The sequence below is a fragment of the Phascolarctos cinereus genome, unplaced genomic scaffold, assembly GCF_003287225.1.
Source record: "Phascolarctos cinereus isolate Bilbo 61053 unplaced genomic scaffold, phaCin_HiC Scaffold_726;HRSCAF=1367, whole genome shotgun sequence".
Lineage (NCBI taxonomy): Eukaryota > Metazoa > Chordata > Mammalia > Diprotodontia > Phascolarctidae > Phascolarctos > Phascolarctos cinereus.
This window is the reverse complement of record NW_027556098.1, coordinates 98,670,840-98,686,641: the sequence shown is the minus strand read 5'-3', so window position 1 is coordinate 98,686,641 and position 15,802 is coordinate 98,670,840. Positions and strand designations below refer to the sequence as shown.

General features: G+C 39.2%; 1 protein-coding gene and 1 pseudogene across 1 annotated transcript; both read left to right on the top strand.

Annotated features, from left to right (window-relative positions):
* Nucleotides 1-1,030: 1,030 nt before the first annotated feature.
* Nucleotides 1,031-12,000, top strand: DPPA4 (developmental pluripotency associated 4). Its single transcript, XM_020999944.2, has 7 exons — nt 1,031-1,174; nt 1,881-2,106; nt 2,272-2,438; nt 2,632-2,682; nt 3,297-3,558; nt 10,826-11,021; nt 11,970-12,000. Exons 1-7 carry the CDS (start codon nt 1,124-1,126, stop codon nt 11,998-12,000), a joined length of 984 nt encoding a protein of 327 aa, XP_020855603.1. The 5' UTR covers nt 1,031-1,123.
* LOC110217539 (elongin-C pseudogene) lies at nt 7,974-8,344 on the top strand (annotated as a pseudogene).
* Nucleotides 12,001-15,802: the final 3,802 nt, after the last annotated feature.

Below are 15,802 nucleotides of genomic sequence, written 5' to 3'. Positions count from 1 at the left end.
CCTCCAATCCAGTCCAGCTTTCCCATCAAGCCATTATTGCAACCCCTTTCAATTACTCTCTGGGACTAAACCATCTTTTCAGTCCCACGTAGTTCTATGATCCCAAGTCTCTGCTATGGACTCTCCACTAGCTGTTTCTCCAGCAGCAGCTTTTCTCCCGCTTCCCACAACTACCACACTAAAACTTAAAAATGAACCTTAACTATTGGCAACTGGTCTCAGGTTTTTCTCTGGAGGAGAGGGAGGAGCAAAGCAATCAATTGTTATCACTTAAGCAGACGAGTACAAACCCCTGTCAATATGCATATGAATTGATTTGGGTGAGGGGAAGAAGAAGGGGCCGGAAAGGTAGGTAGAAGGTAAATGCTTCTAAGAAAAACGTTGGGAAAAGAGGTGGCAGACCAGCTTGCAAGGAGAAAAGTTACTGGTGAGAAAACCTGGGATATAAATGGAAGCTGCTTTAGTGTAAATGGAAAAAAAAAAGAAAGAGAAAAATCTTTTGCAGGCACCATCCAAACCAAGTCTAGAATTATCTGTTCTGAGCTTAGCAGGTGGTGGGTTCAATATTCTAATGGAGTTATTCACCTATCCAGTCTGTTCCCTTAGTGCTCCGTTCAGTAAGGTGCCCCTGAACCTTCTCACTGCAGGAGGGTGTTCTGCACTCCACTTGCTCCTGCCCCCTGAAGAATTGGGTCCCACTAGGTCTTTTCCTCTAATCAGGATTTCACTTTGTTAGTGAGGAGGCCAAAAACAAGGTTCCTTATTAAAGGGAGGGGAGGTTCCCATCCTGGGAGCAAGGCAAGAAGTAAGCTTTGGGGACGGATGTACTAAAATGTCTTTATAAGAAATTATAAAAGTGAGAGACTGAGGTGTGGGGGCAAATAGAAAAGAGGGTGGTGGGATTGTGTTGTCTTTTTTCTTGGAACTCATTTAGATAATTTGTGTTTCATAGCACTGAGTTTTGCAGAGTGCTCTCCTTATCCCAGCCTTGTGTTACAGGTAATCCAAAATGATTCCATCATACAAATAGGCAAACAGAAGTGCAGGAACTAAATGACCAGGATCCTAGGCTCAGAGGATTGTGGAGTAAAAAGGAAATTTTGTTGAATCTATCATTTTACAAATGAAGAAATTTATACCCAGAGAAGTAAAAGTAGCAAGCCTGGGGGTCAAGGTAAGTGCTGGAGTCTGTGGGCAAACCTAGGACTCCTGGGATCATATCTTTTCTGTTTTTGTCATACTCTCCCTAGGAGAACTAAACCCTAAAAACTTCACCTAGATTCTTTCAGACCTAGAAATGTGACCTAGGTTAGACTGGCACTTAGAATAAGCATGGGGTAGTTGAATTGTGTTTAATTAACTAGAAGTCAGGAGACTGTGTGCTCTAGTTTTGAATATGTTACTGACAGGGTAGGGGAAGTCATTTCACCTCTCCACACCTCAGTTTCTTTATCTGTAAAATTCAAGTCTTGGATTTTGGACCAGATTATTTCTAAAGGTTCCTCTGGTTCTAAATTTTGTGCTTTATAAATCATCTGCAGGACTGGAAATATCCTAATTGAGAGAGATGTATCCCTAGGTGGTTCAGTCTAGGGGTAAAAAGTGCAGGGATCTGGTTTTTATTTGCATTTGTGCTTTTATCTTTTCATCACCAAACTAGAGGGTGGCCCTATAATTAGAACTTTCAACGTTTCATTCATTTCTGTATTTTTTTCCCCCTCCACATCATTGCTATCCAGAATAGCCATACTCCTATTAGCTGATATTTACAGAGCACCCTTAAATTTTGCATACGTCATGAAGAGTGGGGACCAGGGTAGTAAGCCCTAGCAGAGGGTCTTGTGGACTAATACCTCCAGGACTAGTACCTCCTTTTTCAGAACTCTTCTGAGGAAGTGGAACAACCAGACATTCCAGCCAATAATACAGACAAAGCAAAGGAAGGCAGGATGGTTCATGGGACCATGCTGGCAACAGATGTTCAGCAGAGAGAAAATGGGACAGCTGTGATGGCAGCATGGGCCAAGCTGGTGGCAGATGCTCAGGCCAGGATAAAAGCAACAACCCAAAGATTTACCTGGGAACAATCAGAAAGTCTTGAGGAAGGTGGTAAGTCTCCCACACTTTACCAAATTCTACCCTCCTTAAAGGTCTGCTTCAAAGAGAAACTAGTAGTGTGTGGGTTCTTTCTCTGAACTGGGACAGCAAGGATGTGAGTAGCGTTGTGGTCTTGAAATAACCGTATCTTTCATTTTTTTCTCTCTCTTTCAGTTGCATATTTTCCAAAGACAAAGTCCAATACAGTTGCCTCAGCCCCTCAGAAATCTCAGAAAGACGATGTTCCTCCTATGCCCACCCCTCTACCTCCTCTGCATACCTTATCCCGAAATAATCTTCAGGCCTGGTGCCAGAGACTCAATATCAGTAAAAATGGCCGGGTGAGTCTGTCGTTCAAGTCAGATAGTAAGCATCTGTTAAGAGCCTATGTCGAGTAAGGCACTATGGTATGCTCACAGTCTAATGGAGAACTCTTGGAAGGTTATACTACTAAGAGCAGCAGGGAGGGAAGGACCCTGGTTCTTACTGTCCCTGTACCAACTGATTTGCCTTTTTTCTCTTCCCCTTCTTCAGAAGCATGTTTTATACAAGAGACTTTTGGAACATGTGTCACCTTCTGAGCAAGTGAGTAAGTTATAAGAAAGATGAGGAAAGGCAGTCATGGTAAGTGGAGTGAGCATTGGACTTGGAATCCAAGGACCCAGGTTCCAATCTTCTCTCCACTACTTACTACCTGTGGAATCTTGACGAAATCACCTCACCTCTCCTGGCCTGTTTCCTCATCTGCAAAATTTGCAGGATTGAACTAGATGATCTCTAATGCCTCTCCCAGCTCTAAAGCTACTATCCTTTGAGGTTACCACCTTATAGTTCCCCTTGACTCATGTAAAAGGCTGATCAAGACAGTTTAGGCATGGATTCCTTCTTTTATTTTGTCATCACCTCGTTATTTTTATACCTGTTTCACACTCAAACAGCAAACCACAAAATGAATGGGCATCAAAAGGTTTAGGTTATTATCCTACCTCTGTCATTAAATGTTTCTTTGAGTAAGGTGGGCCTCAATTTCCCATCTCTAAGGTTCTTTGCAATTCTCAAAGACTGTGATAATGCATTGTCCCTTGTGACTCTCCATATATGAAAGTGTGGGGGGTGTGGGGGACTATTGAAGTGAGACTGAAGCTTTAGTATCCCTGGGTATTAGTCTTCCCAGCAGTGACCATGAACTCAACTTATAGGACACTCCCAGCATAGAAGAAAAGGCCCAGTGGATAAAAATCAAAACAGAAACTTCAATTGAAGATTCTTCAAGTAAAAGTCAGATGGTGGCTAAAGCAGCAGAGACATTGACAAATAAGAAGAAGAAAAGAGAGGCAACAAAGAATGCTCTGGTCCAGACAGCCAGCATGGCAGCATGGAGCAGACTCATGGCAACAGTGAAGTCCAAGGCGGTATGGCCCACACCCACATCTTCTGAGCCTACTATGTCCAAACAATCAGGTAAGACCAACCCTGCCTTACTTAGCTTAATTAGCCTAGTTAGATGTGGGGTATTCCTGTATAAGGAGGGACTGGAATTTCCTTAGCCTTGTAACTTTGGGGAAAGAGGGGTGACCACAAGGACACCTAGGAGTCGAATTATGACCCATGGAGTAATTTGCATGTTTGTAAAAAGCATTTGTGAAATCAGGAAAATATAAATTAAGGCTCTATTTGAGAGAGAAAATTGACTCTCCCTTACTTAGGGCAATAATTATCACCCCTGCAGATGATGCAGATTGGTTGATTCTTTCCCTTTCCCTTTCTTTTTCTCTCTACACTTAACTATTCCTCCAGTGTAGGATTGTGCCTGTGCACTTTGGGCCAGTCTCACAGGGCTGTTGAATAGACCTAATATACTGGGGTTATATTAGCCAACTTCTAAGTGTTTTGCAGAAGTAAATAGAAAAATTTCCTTAGACTCAGGAGACCTGAGTTAAAATCTCAGCTCTGAAACCAAGAAGCTGTGTGGTAATTGATTGGCAAGTCACTTAAAACTTTGGGTTTATGGGAAGAGGGGGGAGCCAAAATAGCAGAAAAAAGACAGGGGCTTGCCTGAGCCCTTTCAAATTCCATCTAAATAGCTTTAAAATATTGCCTCAAAACAAATTTGGGAGCAGCAGAACCCACAAAAGGACAGGGTGAAACAATTTTCCAGCTCAAGATGGCTTAGAAGGTCAGCAAGAAAGATCTATGGCACCAGAGTGAGAGTGAACTCGGTCCAGTGCAGGCCATGCCGGTGCAAACTGGGTTTGCCCCAGCAAACCAGTAGCAGGCCTTGGGAGTGACTGAATCAGCAGCAGCTGTGGCTGCTTCCAGAGCTCTCAGCCCCACAGATGGTGAAGGGGTCAAACAATTGGTCAGAAGAAGATTACAGGCGTCTCTTTGCTGTCGCTGGGGACAGAACTCTGCTGCTTTGCTTATACTCAGATCTAGGTTGAAGACCAGAATAGTAATTCCAGGGCAAGGAGAAACGCTAGCACACCAGAGCTTGCAGCCCTAGTGAAATGGGGGAACTTCTTCATAGTTCCAGGGCAGCAAACAATGGTTGTGGTCATTCAAGACCAGAGCACAAGCTAGGACAATAGTAACACACCTCACCTTAGAATAACTGAAAACTTACAGGTCCATAGAAGTGTCTATGAAAATAGCTGCACAAAAACCCCTGAAGCTTGGGAAAATGCATCCTCTAGGCTGGAAGCAGAGCCCCACTTTGGCATAGAGTTAAAAGTCAAGAAAAAGGCTGGGGAAATGAGCAAACAACAGGAAAAAATTCTGCCCATAGAAAGTTATGATGAGGACAAGGAAGATCAAAACGCATACTCAGAAGAAGAAAGCAAAGTCAAAGCTCCTATATCCAAAGCCTCTGGAAAAAAAAAATGAATTGGGCTCAGGCCATGGAAGAATTCAAAAAAGATTTTAAAAATCAAGTAAGAGGGGTAGAGGAAAAATTGGGAAAAAGAAATGAGAGTGATGTAAGAAAATCACAAAAAAAAAAAGAAAAGAATCAACAGCTTGGTGAGGGAGGCACAAAATAATACTGAAGAAAAAAAATACCTTAAAAACAGAACAGTCCAAATGGTAAAAGAGGTAAAAAAAATCCAATGAGGAGAAGAATGCCTTGAAAAGCAGAATTGGCCAAGTGGAAAAGGAAGTACAAAAGCTCACTGAAGAAAATAACTCCTTAAAAATTAGAGTTAAGCAAGTGGAAGCTAATGACTTTATGAGACATCAAGAAACAATAAAACAAAAATTTTAAAAAAATGAAAAAACAGAAGAAAATGTGAAATTTCTCCTTGGAAAAATAACTGACCTGGAAAATAGGCCCAGGAGAGAGAATTTTAAAATCACTGGACTTCCTGAAAGCCATGATGGAAAAAAGAGCCTAGACATTATCTTTCAAGAAATTATCCGGGAAAACTGACTTGATATTCTAGAACTAGAAGGTAAAATAGAAATGGAAAGAATCCACCAATCACCTCCTGAAAGAAATCCCAAAATGAGAATTCGCAGGAATATTATAGCCAAATTTCAGAGCTCCCAGGTCAAGGAGAAAATACTGCAATCAGCCAGAAAGAAATAATTCAAATATCATGGAGCCACAGTCAGAATAATGCAAGATTTAGCATTTTCTATGTTGGGGTATCAGAAGGGTTGAAATGTGATATTCTGGGAAGCAAAGCAGCCAGGATTATAAGCAAGAATCACCTACCCAGCAAAACTGAACATAATCCTTCAAGGAAAAAAAATGGATACTCAATGAAATCTAGGACTTACAAGCAACAAAAAGACCAGAGCTGAATAGAAATTTTGACTTTCAAATGCAAAACTCAAGAGAAGCATAGAAAGGTAAACAGGAAAGATAAATCATAAGGATTTCAATAAGGTTAAATTGTTTAAATTTCTACATGTGAAAATGATACTTGTAACTCCTAAAAACTCTCATTACTAGAGCAATTAGAAGGAGTATACTGAGACAAAGGGCATGGATATGAGTTGAATACTGTTGGATGATTATCTAAAAAAATAAAATTAAGGAGTGAGAGAAAGTAATGCACTGGGAGAAGGGAAAAGGGAGAGGTAGAATGGGTAAATTATTTCACATAAAGAGGTCCCAAAGAGCTTTTACAGTGGAGGGGAAGATTGGAGAGGGAGAGGGAGAAAACCTTACTTTTATTGGAATTGGCTTAATGAGGATATAACATACACATTCAGTGTATATAAATATATCTTACCCCACAGGAAAGTGGAAGGGGAAGGAAATAAGAGAAAGGGAAAGTGATAGAAGGGTGGGTGGATTGGGGTAGGTAAAAGACAGAAGCACAACACTTTTGAGGATGGACAGGATGAAGGAAGAGAAAAAGTAGGATAAACAGAGGGGGAAATAGGATGGAGGGAAATACTCAGTGATAATAACTGTGACAAGTGGCTGTGATAAAGACCTCATTACTCAAATATTTAGAGAACTAAGTCAAATTAAAAATAATCCATTCCTCAACAGATAAATGGTCAAAGGATATGATAAGGCAGTTTTCAGACAAAGTAATCAAAGCTATTTACAATCATATGAAAAAATGCTCTAAATCACTATTGTTAGAGAAATGCAAATTAAACAACTCTGAGCTACCACTCTACACCCATGAATTTGCTTAATACAACAGAAAAGAAAAATGACAAAAGTTGGAGTGGTAAAATTGGGACACTAATGCACTGTGGGTGAAGTTTTATACTGTTTCAACCATTCTGTAGATCATTTTGGAACTATGCCCAAAGGACTATAAAATCATGTATATCCATTGACCAAGGACTATTACTAGGCATGCATCCCAAAGAGACTAAAAAAAAAAAAAGAGGAAAAGGACCCATATGTACCTATATTTATAGCAGCTCTTTTAATAGTGGCAAAAAATTGGAAATTGAGGAGATGGCCATCAATTGGGGAAAGGCTGAATAAGTTTTTGTAAATAATTATGATGGAATACTTTCCTGCTATAAGAAATGGAAGCAGGATGCTCTCAGAAAAACCTACAAGGACTTCCGTGAACTGATGCAAAGTGAAATGAGCAGAACCAGGAGAATATCGTACATGGTGGCAGCAATATTGAACAATGGTAACTGTGAATGATTTAGTATTCTCAGCAATACAGTGATCCAAGACAATTCTGAAGGGTTTATGATGAAAAATACTATCCATCTCCAAAGAAAGAACTGGTGGAGGCTGTATACAGATTGAAACATAGCTTTTTCTTTGCTTTCTTTATCTTTCTTGGTTTTTTTGTTTGTTGTCTGTATTTTCTCGTTTGTTTGTTTTATAGGAAGCAATTGGGGTTAAGTGACTTGCCCAGAGTCACACAGCTAGTAAGTGTTATGGGTCTGAGGCACCATTTGAACTCAGGTCCTCCTTACTGCACAGGGCCGGTGCTCTATCCACTGTGCCACCCAGCTGCCCCGTGGTCTGTATTTTGTTTTACAACATGACTAACATGGAAATACGTCTTGCATGACCTCATATGTATACCAAATCGCTTTTCTCAGTAAGGGGGAGGGGGGAGAGAATTTAGAACTCAAAAAAAATGTTAAAAATAGTTTTTGCGGCGCTGACCCGCCGGAAGCAGTTATTTTCGTTGCCCCGGAAGAGACTGCAGGGGTTGGCTGGGGCCTGTGGGGTGAGAGGGAGGGGGAGAAAGGGAGGGGGAGGAGGAGGAGGAAGGGAGAGGGAGGGGAGGGGGAGGGGCGGCCCTCGGGGCGGGGGCTGCAGTGGTGGGGAGGGGAGGGGAGGGGGAGGGGGAGAGGGAGCAGCGGCCCTCGGGGTGGGGGCTGCAGTGGTGAGCGGCCAGAGCTCCGGCCGCCACACAACCCATAGAACCGATGAGAAAGGGCGTTGTTAAAATTCCTAAGGAAACAGAATATAATTTCATAAGGAAATAATGGATGGAGAAGAGAAGACATCCTGCGGGTGTGAGGGCCCGGATGCTATGTATGTGAAATTGGTATCTTCCTATGGTCATGAATTTATTGTAAGGAGAGCCAGCTTTAACATCAGGAACAATACAAGCCAGTTAAGGGGCCCGGGTCCGTTTTTAATTAATGAGGTTAATTTTAGAGAAGTTCCGTCACTTGCCATCAAAAGTATGCTTGTATTTTACCTGCAAGTTCGCCTAACAGCTCTACAGAAATTCCTGAATTCCCAATTGCACCTGAAATTGCACTGGAATTGCTGAGGGCTGCGAACTTCCTAGATTGTTAAATAAAATAAATTGTAATAAACTGTTAACTTTTTCAGTATTTAATACCTGTAGTTCATTTAGTAACTTTTTGCATATAGGGGGAGGATTGGTTGAGAGCTGTAAAGTTCTTTGCAAAGCAGATGCTTTCAGTCCTTTCTTTTGCATAGCAATCAGAGTCGAAATTTGTTTTGCACCTTAAATAAAATAAGGACAGTTTCACTAAATGAGAAATAAACAGATAGGCCAATTAGTAGATGGCTATGCCTTATCCTTTAGATATGATTTTAAATATTAGAACAATGATTATATTAAGTATTGAAATTTAGGCAAATACTACAGGTTTATACTGACTATTTTTAGAGGTTTTGTTTTTTGTAATTTTTGTACAGGTGGGGTTAACTTGAACCTACTGTATCATAGCTGCCTGGCATTAGTTATGCAACTATTTTGCATTGTCAGCTTGTGTTTATAAATATGGCTTGGCCAAAACATTAATTTTTTTTTTATTTTGGTAGGCAGTGGGGTTAAGTGACTTGCCCAAGGTCACACAACTAGTAAATGTTATGTGTCTGAGGTTGGATTTGAATTGAGGTCCTCCTGACTCCAAGGCCGGAGCTCTATCCACTGTGCCACCTAGCTGCCCCTCAAAACATTAATTTTTTAATAACTCTTGAATACATAAGAATTGATAAATTGCAGTCTTGTTGGCATATCAAAGTGTATCTTCATATCTGTTTTTGTCATACAACCTAAGTGGTACTTTTAAACCATTATGGAAGATTGTTATGTTTAACTTTTGCAGTAGTGAATTTTTAAGAACTTTGGCCAAGCTGTCAATAAGTAACCACAGTACTAGATAGCTTTGGGTCTGAAAACTTAGGGATAGTCATACAATATCCTTTTTGAGCAATCCAAAGTACTGAACTTAATCATCTAGCTAAGAAAGCTTCCTTTGCAATTTACTTTTCACTTACTACATTAATAGATCATTACTTAAGTGTATTAAAATAAGATCATGGCAAAATTTATCCATTCCCCCCCCCAAAAAAAACTAGAATTGAACCAAAAAAAGCAATCAAAATAATCTTTATGGGACTTAATAAGTGGAATTCATGGTAAGAACCTGGCATAAAGTGCCTTAATGTTTTGTGGGTTCAGTTTTATTGATGGTCAGATCACGTCTTTGTATATAGTGGCTGTATAAAGAACTGCTGATATTAAGGAACAAAGCCTATATATTATAACAGGGATAATGACTACACCAGTGTAACATGGCTTTTACTTAGTGAAAATGGGCATTACTTTAACCTTTAGGATTATGAAGGACAAATAAAAACTTCAGTCAGGATATCTCCTAGATATGGAGTCAAGAACATGAAGGTTGAGTGTCAGCTTTCTACTTTTCAAATAGCAGAGAATTAGTTATACAAATGTAAATTTAAATACTAGTGACTAGATTCTTTTAATTCCACAAATTACCAAGAAAAAAAATTTATCAGCAAACTTAATCATTTTGCTTTTAATCGTCATTGAAAACAGTTGGTAGATCTGTTTTAGTAATTCATTAAGACAAACTCTGGTTCATATACACAGTACTGAAGTATTTACTAGTGTTTGCTTATCAAGTGCAGGGATTTTTAATGCTAGATGGTGACAAAAATACCAATCATGTACAGATATGATGATCTTATAGGTCAAGATGGTAGCAGAAGCTACATTTCTAATGGGCTCTGTCCTAGTAGGTTACCTTTTTAACTCATGGCTACATTTGAACACATCATAAAATACCAAAATTGATGTCCACAGTTTAGTATGGCTAGAATTCAGATAAGGAGAGATTGTGTATTTCAAAAGTGGTACTGCATGATGAGAAAATATTTACTAAAGAATATGAAGTATTTTGTATTGCATATGTAGTCTGGGCTTATTTTCAAAAGCATTAAATTCCTCAGTTCATGGTTTTTATTTTCACATTAGGCATTTTCAGTCATTGTATTCTTGTATACCCAGAATGATTAGATATCACTTATTTGGTTTAATTTAAGTGATTTTAATAGTTTGTATCATGTTCAAATCTATAATTGTTTCTGAAATTGATATTAGCTTATTTTTGAAATTCCATTTAAAACCCTACCCTAGTCTTTTTTCTGCATTGTAGCATTTGCAGCACATAGGCTTCGATTATAAATTAAGGGGGAAAAAAAAACCTCTCTAGGTCTCAGTTTCCTTATCTGTAAAATGGGAGTAGCAATACTTATACCACACATCTCACAGGTTGTCCCAGAAAGTGCAATTTGTAAATCTGGAAGCGCTATGAAAATGTGAATTGCTATCTTATGACTTTAAGAAAGGAGATCATGGTGCATTAACAGATTATAAATATAAGTACCTAATAAATGCTTATTGATCAGTTGATAATGTGTATATAAAGGACTGGATTATTATTGTACTTCTTGATACTTTCTCCATCTCTCTTGATTTCCCTCCTCTTTTTTCCTCAGATTTACCACGATGGTGTGTAGTACATGGTGAAGCTTTTCCTAATGATGTCTCTGGTTCAGCTTTTTTGGAGTTCCATGCTGGACAGACCTGGGTGCCTGAAAATGATGTATTGATTCCTCTCTTGTTATTGCCTACCTGTTCTTTCCCACCCCCAGAAGTAGAAGACAATTGGTTGTGCCCCAGATGTGTTTACAGGTAACTTTGAGGTGCCTTTCTGTATGGAAACATTGGACTGGTATCTTCAGTCATTCATGGGGGACAGGGGAGTAATACTGTTTTTCTTGATTATCCATTTATCCATATAATTCAAACAAAAGTTTGAAGTGAAGAGAGAAGTTGTTAGGTCTGAATAATTGAGTTAAATGTGACTACACAGTCCTGTTCTCAGAACGGATATTGGGATTTTTGTATTATGTTGAACTAAGGAAAATTGAGAATATAAACCTCACTTCCCCAACCTATACACATTTCTGGAAGAAGGAAATTAAGTGATGTGATAAATAGACCAGGCCTGGTTCAGTCTGGCTGATAATTCAGATTCAAGGCTAGAAAAAAATTTTTTTAATATTTGTAGACCATTTAGCAGTTTCCTTTAAAAAAAAAAAGGCTAAACTAGGCAATGGGTGATGGAGTAGGCACTCAGAGCAGGGAAAAATATATTTATTGATTTAATTGAGCAATTTCCTAGAATTAGTCGTGCTAATGATTGATCAGAAACCTAGGGGCTCAGAAAGAAGCCTCAGACTCCTGTGTATTTAGCTTTTCTACGCAAGTAACAGGGAAGCAACATCAATAGCCCAAGCTTTAGTCCTCTGAGCCAAACAAATTTCGAGGATAATTTCAGCGACTTTTAAGGAAAAGCTAGCCTAACCTCATTGGGGTGGGATCATATGGACAACTAGCCCATTTCACATTGCAGGGCACTTGGGTAGATATATTTCCTCCCACAGGTGGGATATCTTATTTCACCTTATTTTCTTGTCTAGACCTCATTTTGCCCTGTTCATCATTCATGGAATAATTTCCCATAAAAATTGTTTTCCTTATTTACTGGCTGCCACTTATCACTCTTTGGGGGGACGATATGAAATAGTCTCTTTGACGCCAGGCCAAGTCACTAAGCTTGTCTCAATTTCCTTACAGGAATAAAATCCTGGTGGACAATATCCTGTAACCACAAAGGATCAAGGCTACAAGACTGTTTTTGACTTGCTCAAGATACTGACTTATAATTGTGACTTTCCTTCCGTCAACTTAGATTTTTCTTTCCCAGTTAGTTCTTGGTGCTGCTCCTGTTTCCATTGGGAAGCAGTTTCCTTCCACCTTTCCTTTCTATTCTTTAGTAAGAATAGAAAAGTCCGTACAAGTCAACAAGATAGGAAGGATCTGACATTACAACCAAGTCCACATATTACTTGGTTTTGGTCAGCAGCTCAGGACAGAGAAAGGTGGATATCTTACAGCCAAATAAAATTTAAGTCTCTTCACCTTGACTTGTCTGTCTTCTCCTGTTTTTTTTCTGCTAAACCACCTAGGACTGAATGGCTGTGAATTCCTGAAAAACAAACAACAACAACAACAACAATAAACCTCTGTAGAATCAAAGGTAACCAAATTCTTTGAATTTAGCTGAGAAAATTACTAACCTTGCATATTCTAATATACAACTTCAACGAAAATTGCTGCTAATTCCATGCTGACTCCCCCGTGACTCCATTCACTGGCTCCAGAGATAGCACATAATTCCAAAATATTTCACACAGTATGTGATTCTGGGGGAGAGAAGACAGAGGAAAACAGTTAATAAGGAGATAGCACAAGCTGTTGTTTCTTGGTTTAGTAAGACTATTTCCACACTCAATGTGATGCCATGGAAGAACTCCAGCAACTCTGGAACACATGCATTGAATTGATCTTCAGCCTCTTCCTCTACCTGTGTGACTTTGAGAAAGTCATTGAACCTCCCTAGCCTGATCCTTCACCAGTCAAGTGAAGAAGTTGGACTAGATGATCTCTGAGTTTGCTTCTAGCTCTCGATCCATAATCCTTGGATAGTTTGAGCCAGACAGGAGTAGTTTGCAACTAAGTGTAGAACTTTATCAATATACAAGTGTAAGTAGAAAATAAGCTTCCTTCCTAAGTCTCTTGAAGTTTAAGACACATCAGAGTTACTGATCTGAGTAGATGGTGTTAAATGTCCTTAAAACTAGTGGGTAGAAGGCTAAGAAAGACTGCCTTACCAGCCAGTAGTCACTTAATTCTTCCAGCAATCATTAAGCACAGGGTGTCCCAAAAGTCTTCATGCAGTTTTAAGCTTTGATATTTTAAATACTCTTGGGATACTCCACATTTAATGAAGTGCCTACTAAGTTCCAGGCACAATACTAGGTGTTGGGAATAGGAATACAAAGAATTCAACAGTGCTTACTCAACATGAGCTTCCTATTCAGTTTTCCCTTTTGTTCTTGAGTAAAAGTTAACCCTTATTTTAAGTAGGCATTTCTCAAACTTTGGGTGACAGAGAGTTATAAGGGAGATATAGAAGCTTAGCTGTGCTACTTTATCTCCTCACTACCCAGAGCACAAATTGCCTCCAGGTTTACCGCCTTCCATATCAAATAATAATGCTTGCCACAGAATTGTAGAGTTGGAGGGGAAGTCAGAGGTCATTTAGTCCAATTACTCCTTGAAGCATGAAATATATCTACAATATTCCTGACAAATGGTCATCCGGTTCCTGCTTGATGACCAGGTAATTCACTATCCCTCCCTACGTACAATTCCAAAGTGTCCATTCCATTTGGGACACATCTAATTGTTAGAAAGTATTTTCTTATATTGGGCCCAAAACTGTACCCCCCTCCAAAAAAAAAACCGCAAAAAAAACCCACTGACTTCCATCTCTTGAATCTAGTTTGGTTCTCCAGAATAAATCTAATTCTTCTTTCAAAAGAAAATTCTTCCAATACTTTAAGGCAGCTATCTTATCCCTCTTAAGTGTTCTCTAAACATTCTCGGTACCTTTAATTGATCCTCTTCCAGTATGCAAGTTCTCATGGTAAAATTAGCAAATTTGAAGATTGGAGGGCTGCTGACTACTGGCCCACACTATATGTCATTCTTAATTGGGAAGTTCTATTAACTATGTACTTTGATAGATTATTGGAAAGGGGCTTATTTCTGAGAGAAAAATGCTTTGAATCAGATATGTATGTAGATCCTGATTTGTTTTTAATTAGTAGCAAAGTATTGAGTCCCTTCTGAAGTGCTATAGTAAAGACATTGGACCATAAGGGGTTAAGGATGCTTCTTAATCAAAGTATAATTAGCTAATGGTCATACTTAATGGTGGAACACCATATCCTCCGTGGACAAGGGAAAGCAGATTTGAAGAATCAGGTATTAGAAATGTAAATCTTGACTTATTTTTGAATCACTTGAGTATGGAAGGTGAGAAGATCAGGGAAGGTTGCCTCATTTTTTTTTTGTGGTGTCTTCAGGGGGCCAATGATATGTTCATGATATGCATTGTTGTCTCTTCTCTATACATGACCAGACTGTTTCCTTCTCCAGTCACAGATATGTTCTTTGATTTTTAGTCGCATTTTTGGGATGCAGGTTGTCATCAGCAACACCCATAATACATCTTTCCATCATCCTCTTTACAGTTAATTCTTCCAAGGTTATAGTATTCCATGATTCCTAGCCATGTAGCGTCACCAGGAGAATACTGATAACAAGCAGTTTGGGATCACTGAAAACTGACATTTCCCAAATGCAATCCAGTCATGGGAACAGTCAAACAATCTTTCTCTCCTACTCAATTCTGGATCCAGTTCATTATCCATCTGTTGCACCTGTCCAAAATACATATTAATGGACTAACTCCACGGGTTCGACATGAGACAATATTTATGCCTTCTCCATTGTTTGTCCAAAGTGGATTTTAGACTTTTGCCATTGCTATGGAATTCACTAATGTTTTTCAGTGTTCCAGGACTCCAAAAATTAGTTTGAAGGTCTTTGCCAATAAGAACGTTTGGAAAGCCTTGCCAACGAGAGAAAATGCTGCTTTTAATTTTAATGGGGTTCCTTTAGTTTGTCTTCCTTATTCCAAAGCAAAATTTTCTTTTCTCCAAATAATGTGTATTTATGTGTATATGTATACACATACATATATATGTGTTTGAAAATGTGTAATTTAGAAAATACACGTGCATATATACATATACATATGAATGTCTATACATACACATGTGTATGCACACATATATAATAATAGCTAACGTTATATAGGGTTTACTATGTGCCAGGCACTCTGCTGAGTGCTTTACAGGTTTTACATTTTCTCACAATAGCTCTAGGAGATAGGTGCTATTATTAGCCTCATTTTATAGATGTAGAAACTGAGGCAAACAGGTTAAGTGACTTGCCCAAGGTCACATACAGCTATTAATGTCTGAGGCTGGATTTCAATTGACTGGAATCAGGAAGACCTGAGTTGAAATCTGCTCTCTCTCTCTCTCTCTTGCTGTCTCTCTTTTCATACACACACACACACACACACACACACACACACACACACACATTCCCATTTATCTTTTAGGATCTCTGAGATACTGGTATAGAGTAACATGCTAAACTACAGCATAGCATAATAGCTAGAAAGGTGTCCAGGGAGTCAGGAAGACCTGAGTTCAAGTCCTGTTTCTGACCCCTAATAAATGTGGGTCCCTGGGGAAATTATTTAGCTTCTCAGTGTCCTAGGCAATTCTCTAAGACTAGTAGGTGTCAACCTTGAACAATAGGAGGACTTTCCTCACCAGACAAAGCAAAGGTCTAGTTCTTATCCCTGTGCCCCTGATTTAGCAGTGTGGCCTTGGGTAACCTCTCTTCAGCCTCAGTTTCCTCATCCGAGCATTTCCTTTCAGCTATGAAGTTAGATGATCATGGGACAATATTGTTTCTTTCCCTAT